General features: G+C 44.6%; 1 protein-coding gene across 4 annotated transcripts in view; it reads left to right on the forward strand.

Moving 5' to 3' along the window:
- The window catches only part of CSMD2 (CUB and Sushi multiple domains 2), a 694802-nt gene that overhangs the window by 370732 nt on the left and 309491 nt on the right, over positions 1-14579 (forward strand). For 3 of the 4 annotated variants that reach the window (XM_061412621.1, XM_061412618.1, XM_061412619.1), the window contains 2 exons: positions 289-413; positions 10497-10618. The exons of the other annotated variant lie outside the window; for it this stretch is intronic. In XM_061412621.1, coding sequence (XP_061268605.1) covers positions 289-413; positions 10497-10618 — 247 coding nt within the window. The remainder of the gene's footprint in view (positions 1-288; positions 414-10496; positions 10619-14579) is intronic. 4 annotated transcript variants of the gene reach the window in all.

Raw genomic sequence — 14579 nt, forward strand, 5'->3', positions numbered from 1 at the left:
CATCCACCCACGCCTAGCTGTCCTAATTGATGTTTATCTCAGAGGACTGCTGTTTTGCTCACAAAGTCACCTTTTAACTCAATCCTAAAAGCAAATGGTCCAAAAAAAGAGAGATGAAGAGCAGGTGTTCCTTCTAATGAAGGTTTTAAGTGATAAACGGTGGAGCAGAGATTAAGGGCCAGGAGAGAAATAAAGTTTGGCGTGGTGCTCTTTATGGAACTAGGAAGGATTCAGGAATGGGCCTGGGAGGCCTAGGGGTGGGGCTCACGGACATGCCTTGTCTCCCAGGTTAGGATCCAGTGTCCAGTTCACCTGCAACGAGGGCTATGACCTGCAAGGGTCCAAGCGCATCACCTGTATGAAAGTCAGCAACATGTTTGCAGCCTGGAACGACCACAGGCCGGTCTGCCGAGGTAAGCAGGTCCTCGGAAAGGGAGGCTGGCCAACAAACCGGGCGGGGCGTGGGAGATGGAGCCCAGCTCCTGATACCAGGGTCCTGGCTGTCATCTGGACTGGCTTACCTCCCTCTCGCTGCTCTCCAGGACCAGGTTTTGCACCCACTGACCAATGAAAGCAACACATTTATTTAGCACCTCCTTTGTACCCTGACGGAGAAGGCAATGGCTCCCCACTCCAGTACTCCTGCCTGGAAAATCCCATGGACGGAGAGCCTGGTAGGCTGCAGTCCATGGGGTTGCTACGAGCTGGACACGACTGAGCGACTTCACTTTCACTTTTCACTTTCATGCATTGGAGAAGGAAGTGGCAACCCACTCCAGTGTTCTTGCCTGGAGAATCCCAGAGACGGGGAAGCCTGGTGGGCTGCTGTCTATGGGGTCTATACAGAGTCGGACACGACTGAAGTGACTTAGCAGTTGTACCCTATAGGCCTATAGAGGAGCAGGAGATACAGAGATGGGGGAGACAGGCGTGGTTCCTGCCTCGCCTGGACCTAACAGTCTAGGCAGTCATGCATGAGCAGGCTCCTGGCCCACTGTGCCAAGACATTACAGCTACACTAGATGCGAAGGGAAGTCAGCGTGTATCATGTCATCTGGAATCCCTCCATTAGAGCACATAGCCATCCTGAACCTCTCTTTCAGTGCCTTTGTTTCTTTTCACATACTCAGCAATAAGCAGACCTTTCACCTCTGAAAGAATCCTCTGATCTCTGCAGGAGTAACACGCACCAGGGCCTCACGCTGCTCTCTGTGGGATTCTTCAAGCCCCACACCTGAACATCTTGTTCTCAAGGGTCTTGCCATCCCAGGAATTGCAAGCACCAAAACTGGGCTGGCTGAGTTCCCCTCCCCAACATGATCTTAAAATAGCAGGCCTGAGTGTATTTCTTCTTTGGGGCAGGACAGCAGCTGCTTCTAGGGTAGAGAAGCCCCTGGCCTCCTCCCCCAGGGCTCCACTAGACAGCTTTTCTTTTCCCACGCTGCATGCATCTCTCTTATTCATTGTTTGCACACATGACCAGGACTCAGGGGTTCTGGGTGCAGGTGTAAGGAATCACTCTAGAGTTTGTGAACACGGACAACAGTTGCTCCTTTGTATACCCCCTTGGAAGAGAAAGTGTGCTGCCTGCTCAAACTACATTCCTAATCCTTCCAGTTGAAGGAGATCCTTTGCCTCTCTCCAGGCACATGCATGAAAATGAAATCCATGCAGGGTAAGATGGGGTCTGGGATGAGAACTTAGACCACTGCTACCCTGAGCAATGGGCAAGTTGGAGCTGAGACCCACTCTTTTTTTTTTTTTTTTTTTTGCTGTGTTGATAACAAGCTCTGGAAGCAGGTCATGAAAATCTCTCAAATAAGCCTTAGATGTATTCATGGTCACTCAGCTTTGGGGTTGCTGTGATCCACAGTTAATAGTGTGCCTTGCACCCTGACTGGTTTTAGTTATTTCAAAAATTCCACCTAGCTAATTTTTTTTCTAAAAACTCAAACCAAAGAAGAGTTCTTGGTTATTGCTCTCAGCTTTGCCACCAGCTGGCCACAGGCAGTTCAGCAAAGCCCCTATTTTCCCTGGGCTTATTTTTTTTCACTTGTAAATGTAGCTCATGGCTCCTACCTGACCCATCTTGTACTAAGGTGAAGATCAAATGGAGCTGTGGGTATGGAAACACTTTATGAATTGGGAAGTACTGGACAAGAAAACAGATATCCTTGTGCTCGAGCAATGCCTCTGTAGGGCAAGGACATCTGTTTTGTTCACTGCCTGGGATAGGACTGGGCACACAGTAGGTGCTCAGCAGCATGTGTTGAATGGATGCTTGAATAAATTTGAATAGCACAACACTCCATTTCCAGGGAACCGAGACACCCGCTGAGTAGACAGGCACAGAATCATCAAGTCTGAGGATCAAGGGACGCTTTGCCAGTCGGTCATTTCCAAATTCCTTTTGAGGAGCCAGAACAGCAATGCCTTCAGGCAGTGGTGGGATCTGATCTCTCCCCAGGACCTTTTCACTGGAGGCAGGTTGTTCTCTTAGCAATGCTGGGTGTTTACACCCAGAAGCCCAGGGTGGGGGAGGGCTGGTGTTTCAGAAGAAAGTTCACAGTCGAGTAACATGCTCATCTTTTTCTCCAGATGTGTTGTGTGTCCCAGTCAAGCCCCTCCAGTGATTTTGACCCACTGGATTCTGCATTCCCTGCCACATTATTGACTAAGCATCAGGCCGAGCTTTTTCACATCCATTCCCATCCCATCCTCTATCCCTGGGAAGTGGGGGGAAATCCTGGTAAACAAAGCCCCACAGAATTGGGTGCAAATCCAGTCATCACCATTGTTTAACTGGGTGTCCTTGGGCCCATCTCTTCACCTCTCTGAATCTCTTTTCTTTGGCTAAAAGGCAGTGACTAATGGAAGCATATACACTAACATATGTAAAATAGATAGCCAATGGAAATTTGCTGTATGACTCAGGGAACTCAATCCAGGGCTCTGTAACAATCTGGAAGGGTGGGAAAGGGTGGGAGGTGGGAGGGAGGTTCAAGAGGAAGGGGGCATATGTACACCTATGGCTAACTCATGTTGATGTGTGGCAGAAACCAAACCAATGTTGTAAAGCAATTATCCTCCAATTAAAGATAAAATTAGAAAAATAAATAAAAGGCAGTGATTATAGAGCGCTGCTTTACAGCATTACTGTGGCAGTGGACATGCAAGACCTAATTTAGAAGTGAACCCAGCGGGTCTGTGAGTCTGTGTGCACGCGTGTTTAGTTTTTGTTTTGGGGTATAGCTTCCCCATGCCTTGGAGTGCACCCGCAGCCTCTCGCGGCCCCAGCTCTCTTATGGGTCCCAGATCTCTCACCGTCCTGTCCAGTCACACACCTTGGGAGGCAACCAGACTTTGAAAGTGAAAGTGAAGGCAAAAGTCGCTCAGTCGTGTCTGACTCTGCGACCCCATGAATCGAAAGTCACTTGGTTGTGTCCAACTCTTTGCGACCCCATGGACTATTCAGTCCATGGAATTCTCCAGGCCAGAATACTGGAGTGGGTCGCCGTTCCCTTCTCCAGGGGATTTTCCCAACCCAGGGATCGAATCCAGCTCTCCCGCATTGCAGGTGCGTTCTTTACCATCTGAGCCACGAAGGAAGCCCACCTAGACTTTGACTTAGAGCCCTACTCTGCCACCTGTTAGCTTGCTGACTCTGGGCAGGTTTCTACATGTCTTGAAGCCACAGGGCCCTCATTTGGGAACTGGGGAAACAAAACCTCCATTGCCTAGAGCTTGCGAGATTTAAATAAGCCATTTTACAGAAAGTAACCAGCGCCAGCTGTAGTGGAGAGGGGCTCCTAGAGCACGTTCACCTTCCTGTCACTTTCTCCTTCTTTCTTTCCTTCCCAAGGTCATTGTGAGGGAGGAAGAAAGCAGCAGAGGTTCCTAAGTTTGGACTTGGATAATCTGTCCTGGTCTTTCCTGAAAACCAAAGGCTGAGATAGATCTTAAATTCAGGGGTCCTTTAATTTTGGCAGTTTTGAACGTTTTTCTTTTAAAATCTTTTATTTTTAACTAGTCACAACTACTTTAGCTCAGTTGGTAAAGAATCTGCCTGTAATGCAGGAGACCCCAGTTCAATTCCTGGGTCAGGAAGATCTGCTGGAGAAGGGATAGGCTACCCACTCCAGTATTCTTGGACTTCCCTTGTGGGATCGCAAAGAGTTGGACATGACTGAGCAACTTTGACTTTCACTACTCTACAGTGATTTTTTTTTAATGGAGAGTTTAAGTGAAGCCCACTTTAAAAATAGAAAGGGACAAGACTCAGAATTCCATGATAGCTCCACTAATAAGCAGGTTACCAAAAGACCACAGTCTGAAAAGGATTCACCACCACACATAGTGATATTATTTTTCGTCTAATGCATTTAAAATATGATTTGATTTTAAACATTCATTTTCCACACAATTAATTCTACTAAAACATGGGGCTCGGCAAATGATAGGTTCTCAGCAAATGTTTGCGGACAACCTGAATGAATCAGTGATTGAAATGAATGAACAATGTGGAACTGTGCCCTCATTTTGGAATTTGAAATTAAGAATTCACAGGCCTTGTTTTTTTCTTGCCCTCTGACCAGAAGCAATAAGCTTCTCAGTTGACTACTAGAAAATTTTGATCATCCAAAGGAGATTGAGGACAACATGAAATGATGTTATACCATTATACTAATTCAGTTCAGGCCCAGAGACAGGTATTATAATATAGGGCTTGTCAAACTTATTTTACATATAGGACCCAGTATTTTATTGATTTCTTTAACTTTTTACTTTATGTTGGAGTATAGCCAATTAGCAATGTTGTGATTGTTTCAGGTGGACAGTGAAGGGACTCAGCCACATATATACATGTATCCATTTCCCCCCAAACTCCCCTCCCATCCAGGCTGCCATGTAAGATTGAGCAGAGTTCCCTGTGCTATACAGTAGGTCCTTGTTGGTTATCAATTTTAAATAGAGCAGTGTGTACACGTAGAATTAAGTGTATGAAAATCACAGGTGATCATCTTTCTTCTTGGATCAGCTTCCTGGGCTTCCCCTTGAAACGTCAATGTTGTTCAGAATTCTTTCTTCATCCCCCTCCCCTCCTCTCTCTTCCCCCCTTCCTTCTCCCCTCCCACATGTCACCCCTCCTCTGTCATTATTCTCTGCTGGGTGATATACTGACTGCACTAGAATACATGTCCCATTATTCCCTGAGTCCCTGACCCATACATATATGCTAATGTTTAAAAATTCCATTTATTAAGCTATTTATACTTGTATGAAGCAGTACAATAAGCATTTTTCATAATTTCTTTACAAGGAAAGAGACGATATACATATTTTATGTTTAGTTCAAGCTTGGAATGGTCTGCCAGCTTGCCCAAGGACACAAAGCTAATCTTCTGAACTGGAATTCCACTGCTGACCAAAGGCCCATACTTCTACTTGAAAAATGTACCTTGACACCAATGCAGAGTCAACATACTAGATGGAATCGCATAGAACAATGGCCCTACACACTTTGGTAACCTTTATTTTGATCTCAGAGACTTTCCTGTAGCTCAAATGGAGCTGCCTGCCATGCAGGAGACCAGGATTCAATCCCTGGATCAGGAAGATCTTCTGGATAAGGAAATGGCAATCCTCTCTAATATTCTTGCCTGTAGAATCCCATGGACATAGAAGCCTGGCGGGCTACAGTCTGTGGGGTCACAAAGAGTCGGACACAACTGAGCAACTAACACACATTTTGATCTCATTGTGAACTCACAGAAAATTTGCAGAAAAACTATGCAAAATATTGTATATTCTTTGCACAGATTTAAACAACTACTTTTAGGGAGTTACATTGGATAAGATGAATCAGTCAGAGTACTGGAGAAGAGCCAGAGGCATCATGGGAGCCAATGAATGTAAGTTTCACAGAGAGAGAAGAGTCAGTAGGGTCAGACACTTTCGAAAGGCAGCCCCTGGGGTTAAGTGGCTCAACTAAGTGGTGGGTGCTTGAAGTTGCCCCGTAAGCAACTGTCAAGGAAGCAGGACAAAGCCAAGGGAGAAGACCGACTTGAACCAAAGCTTCCATGACAATGGCAAATCATGGATCTATCTGTGGTGGTTCTCCTGCAGCCCCATGGCACCCAGGATTAGGAATAAAGATGGACAATAGAATTCATCAAAGGCAGATAGGAGAGTGTGATGGGAGGTGCTGGAGAGGGTCTTGCTGTCCAGACTCAGTAGTGAGAGAAGGGTCAGGAGGGGCTGGAGAGATGGGGAGAAATGAGGGAGCCAGGAGTCTGGAGAGACAAAGGATTTAGGACACCAGGGGGTGCATTGAGACCAAGGTTACTCTGCTGGATGAGTAAGCAGCAGGAGAAGGAACCAGGTGATGGAGTTTAAGATCTCACAGATGGATTCTCCTGGGTCCCAGAACAGCAGGCTCCGGATATGGTAGGAACGTGGTTGATCTTCTGCAGGAGCACCTGATCTCAGGAGGAGGAGCTGACCTCTGAAAAGTGAAGGAACCTTTCTTCCGTTGGAACCAAAAGGAAGAAGAGAACACAAGCAGATGGGATTGCAGCCTTGAGGGATGAGAGACAGGGCGCACCTACCACATGTTCTCTGTTTCACCCACAAAAACTGAAGCAAGGTCATCACTTGAGTGTAAGGGAGGTGAGGGGAAGGGCGAGAGGTCAAAGGGACATGCAAGAGGCATGGAAGGGCTTTGAACAGAGTAGGAGAGTGAGCTAAAGGGCAGAGTTGCTGGACGATATCCACAACTCTCTGAGGTGAGCGATCATGAATTTATAGTGACAACTTCCTACTCAGGTGACTTTTCTCCAGCAAAGCTTGACCGCGTTGGGGAAGGGCTGGAGGATGTAGGTGGAGAGTTTCATCCACAATTGATGTCTTCCGGGCAACCATTTAAAGGACTTAGGTGGATTTGCAAGAAAATGATCCTAACAGTGGGTCATGAGATCCACGTTGGGAAGAAAAGACAGGGAGCTGATGGTGGAAAGTTGGTGTCAGTGGAGTGAGATACAGATGAAGGTCAAAGAAAACGTCCTCCAGGGGATTAGCGGTTGTTTGTGGAAAGGAACACCAGAGGGAGGAGAAAACTCTCCATTGCCGAGTGCTGCAGAGGAAGTGGTGCACCTGCGAGGGGAAGACGGGCTGCAATCCAGGCAGGAGTTAAAGCAGGTGGTCCTTAAAGACATTACAGCTACAACTCAGTTTGTTTGCCCTGGGATTGGTGGTCAGGAGGTGGTTCTAGAGAGAATTCTGTGGAAAGGATGAGGAGGAAGGTCAATAGTAGGAGAAGTGAGTGAAGACAGCATGGAGCAGGGTGGGAATAAGGTTTGGGGAGAAGATAAAAGACCAGAGGCACTTGCATCTAGAGCAGTTTTCTTTTTGGTACCAAGCTGTTTTGATGCCAGCAATGGCTGTGGGTCTAAAGTATTCTTCCTAAAGTCCCCTGGAACACTGCCCCTGCTATATGGTATAGTGATGTTCAGAGAAACAATGGAACTGGCCACAGAGCTTGGGCTTGGAAGGTCCTGAAAAACCTCCTGAAAGTTATCCAGCAGGGCATTTATTTGATGGGAAAAGGCAAATACAGAAGCATAAGCTGGTGTCTATTCATTTATTCAGTCACTGTCTGAGCATCTACAATTTCGCCAGCCCGTGTAGGCTGCAACAATGAACTATCCATCTGTTGGTGGGATCCCAGGGGCTGGCTGCTCAGAGGGAAGTCTGTCTGTCCGCAGACCTCCCAACCTTACCCAGACAACAGAGGAGAAAAGAAACTGATTCTTCATCCCAAATCTATTTTTAGGAGCTCCATGCTAACTAGCTGCCGAGTATAATATTTTAATTAAACCCCTCTAAGCCCTTAAAGTGGTAAATGGCTTTTTGACCTCTTCTCCCTAATTACCTTCACCACGTTTCAACAAACTGCAAATACCACCTAATTTTTGGAAACAAGTGCAAGATAAATTAAGTCTGAAGCTGAGGGCTTTTGGCAGCGAAACCTGAATCTCTGGAAGAGGTGTAATGTGGTACCAGTAGAGGCTTGTAAGGATCTCCTGCAGGGCTAGCATTCTGACACCTCAGGCCCGCTTTGCAATGGTGGGCTAGCATTAGAGTTTTGATTTTGATTATCTTGTTCTAATTTGTTTAGTAATGATGTCAGTCTCAAATGTGGTTGTGGGGGAAAAAATGCTATAAAGAAACTTCACAAAAGGTAGAATAAAAGATCCTTGGCCTTGGGAAATCTTGGAGATAGTGAGATGAAACGAACATGGCATCTGAGTCCACCATCCCAGCTTCCCTTTGTTAAATATTGACAAGGTCCCAGGTCCTGGGTGAGCCTTCATATCCAAGATCTCATAGAATTTCACCCTCATCATGCTTCAGTGGGGCAATATCACTAGTCCCATTTTACAGATGAAGAAATAGAATCAGAGAGGTTTTCTAACTTACCAGGGCTTCTCTGGTGACTCAGATGGTAAAGAATCTGCCTGTAATGCTGGAGACCTGGGTTTGATCCCTGGATCAGGAAGGTCCCCTGGAGAAGGGAATTGCTCCCTACTCCAGTGTTCTTGCCTGGAGAATTCCATGGACATAGGAACCTGGTAGGCTACAGTCCACGGGGTCGCAAAGAGTCAGACACAACAGAGCGACTAACACTTAAATTTTCACTTCAGACTTAACCAACAAAACCCGAAATGCCAAGCCCCAGATGCATAGCCTCCTATCTCCTCACCATGCCGATCTGCCTTTGGTGCAGTTGCATCAAGGCTAGTCGGTGAATGTCAGTGTTTCTCAGGACAGAATTACACAGCAATCAGATGCTCAGGAGAGGAGTAGGGGAGAGGATTCCCCTAGAACTTGGTTCAAACGATATCTGAGCTCAGGATGAAGAAGAATATCCTTCAGGTTCAGGACTAGGATGAGGAACCGGAAGGAACTTCCTCACTGGAGTACATGAGCTCGTAGAACAGAAAGGGCAGTTCTGACCCAGGGTCTCTTGCTGCTGCTGCTTGCTGCTGCTAAGTCGCTTCAGTCGTGTCTGACTTTGTGCGACCCCATAGACGGCAGCCCACCAGGCCCCTCCGTCCATGGGATTTTCCAGGCAAGAGTACTGGAGTGGGGTGCCATCGCCTTCTCCGAGGGTCTGTTGCTAGTAAGCCCCTAACAACACTCACTCTGCTCAGTTGTAACCGTTTTCACATCTGTTCTCTCCACTTGCTGGCGGCTCTTTAGAGAAGAGGGAGTGTGCCTTAGACATTTCTCTCTTCCCGCACTCAGCCTGGCCTGTAATAGGCATTCAATATATGTGGGAATGAATGAGCGCAGGAATGCGTGTGTGAAATGAGAAGAGATGAATTACGTCCTGGAACTGGGGAGCTTCCTTTCCAGGCCCTCCTAGGAAGGGTTTCCTGGGGAAGGTTTTCAGGGCCCTGTCCGCACACAGAGAGCAGTTCTAGGATATGCTGTCCCATCAGAGGAAACCAGGTTTGACATCACTTTCATTTTATATACTTAGGCTTGTTGAGTTTGCTCACTATTTCTTTACTGTCAGGCAGTTTACCTACAATTAGGATAAATTGCCATGTGGGCAGCAACAGAACAGGCTCATAGAACTTTTTATTAAAATAGCTGAGTGCTAACATTGAAGAATGAAGTGGCTGGGACTAAAGAACGTGTTTTTAAGGAAGGCAAACACCTAGATACAATGTAGTACCTTAACTGGTATCAATCACGACTTAATCTAATTAGTTTAGAAGCTATTTTAAAGAGCTTAATTAAATTAAGCTGTGATTGATAACACTTTATATCTACTTGAGGAGAGCACTTCTTCTAATTCACCTTGAATCTCTATGCTTCCAGTCAAAAGCCTATTTCAGGCATATGCTAAGTGTGGGGAAGGGTTGGGAAAGCACTTCACTGTCCCTGAAATCATTCCGGGTGCCTGGCACCAGGCTAAGCCAAGGGCCTTGCAGAGTTCTTGGGCACAGACATTCTGATACCTAGTGGGGGTGGCCTTGACCAGGACACCCTGAGATTCTCCTTCAGCAGACATGAAGGCACCTGGGAGAATGCGGAAAGGTCAGCAGAGCAGGAGCAAAAAGCTTAGCAGGTCAAAAGGTGTCTGGGGTCCACTTAGCTTGCGGTCAAGGTGAGGAGTACTAGCCCACACCCTCTTGGTGGAGATGTGGTGCTGGGTCACAGTGGAGTCCGGACAAGGGGACTTGCTTAGCTGGGCCATTGCCTAGAGAGCGGCAGGTCAGGGAATGTGGGGTCTACCCCTGCCCCCAGTGCTCTGGGAACGTCTCTTGAGCCCACTAGGAGCTATGGAGGAGGGAAATAGGAAGTAGAAGTTTTATCTGGGATATGATGTACAGACTTCAAGCTCTTCTGGGCCGGGACTGGGAGGTGGGGATGGGGACTGGTCCTCGTCTAAACTAAAATGCTTGTCTTCCGTCTCCTCTCTGCAGCCCGCATGTGTGATGCCCACCTTCGAGGCCCCTCGGGCATCATCACCTCCCCCAATTTCCCCATTCAGTATGACAACAACGCACACTGTGTGTGGATCATCACAGCACTCAACCCCGCCAAGGTAAGGCTTGCAGGGAGCGTGGGTCGTGTCCTGTGGGCAGGACTGGATTGGAGACAGTTGTTCTACGGGGGAATTCAGACCCAGAACTTGGTTCTCATAGATTTTCTGAAGACAATTATTAAAAATTGTTTTTATTAAGTATCAAGTTGATACAAAAGCATACTTGTAAAATATGATATAAAGAACATCAATATAAGACACTACTGTGTAGCCATCTCCCAGCTCGAGGGAAAACAAAAAGCCCCACAGATATCTTAGTGATCTGTGTCCCTTGTAACTTCATCCCATTCCCCAATCCTCAGGCCACCATTACCTCCACTGTGTACTTTATTATTCCTTTGCTTTTCTTTATAGTTAGCACATAAGTATGTATCCCTCCAAATGCAATGTTTAGCTTCCTGGTACTTGAACTTCATGGAAATGTAATCATGTTGTATTGATATATAGTCTTAATCAGCTTTACTCAAAATTAGGTCCTTAAGGTTTTGCTGTATTGCCACGTTTCATTTTGTACTGGTCTGTACATTTTTTTGCATCTTTCTCATTTAGTGTTTTTTCCTGTGAAATACCCTTTGCTTGCTAATAAATTTGATAAGTATCTTGCCAAGATCCACAAAATAACCTGTTAGAATTTTTAATTATACAAAAAATACAGATAAATTGAAGAAGAACTGGTACCTTTATGATTCCAAGTCTTCCAGTCTATTAATATGGTATATCTTTCCTTAGAGCTTCTTTAATCACTTTCGATAAACTTGTGTAATTTTTTCATTAAAAACCTTGTACATTTCATAATACATTTATTTCTAGATATTGTAGTTGTTGCTTTTATAAATTGTATCTTTTAAAATGTAGTTTTCTACCTGTTTCTTGCATAGTGGTTAGAAATGCAATTAATTTTTATATGTTACAGCTATCCCATGGTAATTTATGTATGAATTTTTAGCATATTCTACAGAGGACAATCATAGTCTGCAAAGAATGATGGTTTTGCTTCTTCCTTTTCAATCTTACACCTTTTCATCAACCTTTTTCCTGCCCCAGTGTTCTACCTAGAATCTCCAGTATAATGTCAAATCACTGTGAGGATGGTAGGCACTTTTGTCTTTGTTCAATGTCAAACAGACTGTTTTACTTCTTCACCATGAAGTATGATGTTTGCTGAAGTCTTTGTTTTAATTTACAGTTCCTTTCTAATCCTAGTTTACTAAAAGCTTATATTGTGAATGGATGTTGACTTTTATTGAGCATCTTTCTACATCTATTGATGTAATCATATGATTTTTTTCCTTTATTCGCCTGTGTGGTGAATTCCACTTTAATTTTTCTGTTGTTAAGCCAACTCTGTATTCCTGGGATAAACCCAATCTGGTCATTTAGTATTATCATTTTTTAAATATACCTATATTTGAATTGCTAGCATTTTACATAGTCATTTTGCTTCTGTTTTGTTATGTATTACAGATTTAACAAAATAAAATATATTCTATATACATCACACACACACACACTCTTGCCAGATTTCTATGTCAAAATATTGCTAAAATGAAAGTGAAGTCGCTCAGTCGTGTCCAACTCTTTGCAATCCCATGGACTGTAGTCTACCAGGCTACTCTGTCCATGGGATTTTCCAGGCAAGAGTACTGGGGTGGGTTGCCATTCCCTTCTCCAGGGGATCTTCCTGACTCAGGGATCAAACCCAGGTCTCCTGCATTGCAGGCAGACCCTTTACCCTCTGAGCCACCAGGGAAGCCCAAGATATTGCTAGCCTCATAAAATGACTTAGACTTTTTCATCTCTTTCTATCCTACTGCCTGTTTTTAGTGTTTTACAGTTGTGGATATTGTGGTATTTATCCTACTTGATTTCATTAAACTTCTTGAATCTATGGATGGCATCTTTCATCAGTTTGGAAAAATTTTTAGCTATTGCCATTTCAACTGTTGTCTCTCCTTTATTCTCTTTTCTGCTTCTGGAAGTCTGACAAGGCATGTTAATGAGTCTCATTCTATCTTCTTTTCTTAACCTCTATCATTTTCTCTCATTCTGTTCAAGAATTCTCAATCAGTTATGTCTAACCTCTGTTGATCATTCTCTGAAGATTCATTTTAATTTCAAATATTAGTATTTTGCATTTATGAAAGCTTATTTAGTTTTTTTGGTTGCTTTTGAGTTTATTTTATAGCCTCTGGCTCCTTACATATATTTAAGCCATTTAAATATATTGAGGACATTTATTTTATATTCTGTGTCTCTTAATCTCAGTATATGAAACCTTTGCAAGGTTCACTCTGTTGCCTGCTGTTTCTCACCCCTTGCCCTCAGAATCATGTTTCTTTCTTTGTTGTATAACTTTTGACTGTGTGGTTAGAATCATAAACTGTGGGGGAATTCTTTGAGATTTGGGTAGAAACTGGTGTATTTGTTACTGCTCTGTGCTTGGGGCCATTAGCAGTCAGCAACCTCTTCAGATTAAATTCTCAGTATGAAGGTTTCAAACCACCCAAGTAATCTGAAGACTGCAAACCCATATGAAAACAGATTTATCATGAGAGAGTCTCAGAGGAAGTTTTCTATTTGCTTTCATTCAGTGTCAAAATCTGAAATAAACGATCAGCCTTCAGATCTACCCAAAGGTTAGCAGAGCTGTATGAGAAGGAAGTAGGCTTATTTCTAGCTCAACCTCACACTAAGAGTGCAACTTTAACCAGTTCAGCCTTGTTCAGGGATGTCATCTGAAAGGTCCCAACCTGGGGGGCCCTGACCTTTGTCTCCTGCTCCCTCTTCTCCACAAGGCCCTGAAAATCAAAGCTCTACTTCACCAGTTTTTAAAAATGTGCTTCATGCTCCAAATCACTTTTTGCATCTCTACATTCACTGGGGGTTAGACTCTGAGAGTTCTTGCCATCCTAGTCTTCTTGGGCTTCCATAACAAAATATAACAGATGGGGTGGCTCTAACAAGAGACATTTAGTTTCTCACAGTTCTAGAGGCTAGCGGTCCATGATCAAGATGCCAGCAAACTTGGTTTCTGGTGAGATCTACTCCCAGCTCACAGATGACCCCACAGACAGCCTCCTTCTCAGTATGTCTTCCTGTGTTCTCTGTGCACATGCAGAGAGGAACGTTCTGGTGTCTCCTCCCCTGTTTTGAGGACACCAGTCCCACTGGTAGGGCCCCATCCTTTGACTTCTTTTAACCTTAGTCACCTTCCTAAGGGTCCCATCTCTAAATATCATCATATTGAGTGTTTGGGCTTCAACATATGAGTTTTAGGCAATATAATTCAGTTTATAACACTTATTAACTTGTAAAAAGCTTTCTTTTTCTTTTTAAATTTTACTCAACATTTTAAAACTGTTTGCTCCAAAGTGCTTAGGACCACAATATTTGGAACACTGGACCCAGATTTCCTCTACAAGTCATTTTGCAAATAAAGAATCATATTTTATCAAACCATTTGATGATGAACCTAGTCAGTGGAGAAGGATGCTTCAGCCACATAGGGGTAGAAATGGAGGCTAACCCAGAAGAAGGACCTTGAAGTTGTTAAGTTGTTAACTAGAGGGCTATATCATGGGCATTGTTAAAGAACTACCGATGCTTATCTATGTTTGCTTTTGAATCTGAAGATGGGGTAGAGGGTGAAGCGTAGGAAAGTCCTGAAAATTTTTTGAGAAACGGTCTGATTAGCCCTCAGAAGACCTAACCTTGGCTGGTGTGTGGAGGTCAATGGCCCCATGTTAGTCACCACCCCACATGCCATGCAATAGGTCACTCCAGCCTGGGTTTCTGAAGCCAGTCCCTCTGAAAGGCACTGCCTCAGAGTTAGGTTATACAGAAGGATGTTCTTCGTGGGATCTTCATGGGTTCTTAGTGGGCTTCAGGTAGTGCTAGGGAAGCCCAGAAAGACTGAAGGGGGTTCCTCACTGACACAACCCAGGAGGAGAGCCAAGAGCAT

Source organism: Bos javanicus, chromosome 3 (assembly GCF_032452875.1).
Source record: "Bos javanicus breed banteng chromosome 3, ARS-OSU_banteng_1.0, whole genome shotgun sequence".
Lineage (NCBI taxonomy): Eukaryota > Metazoa > Chordata > Mammalia > Artiodactyla > Bovidae > Bos > Bos javanicus.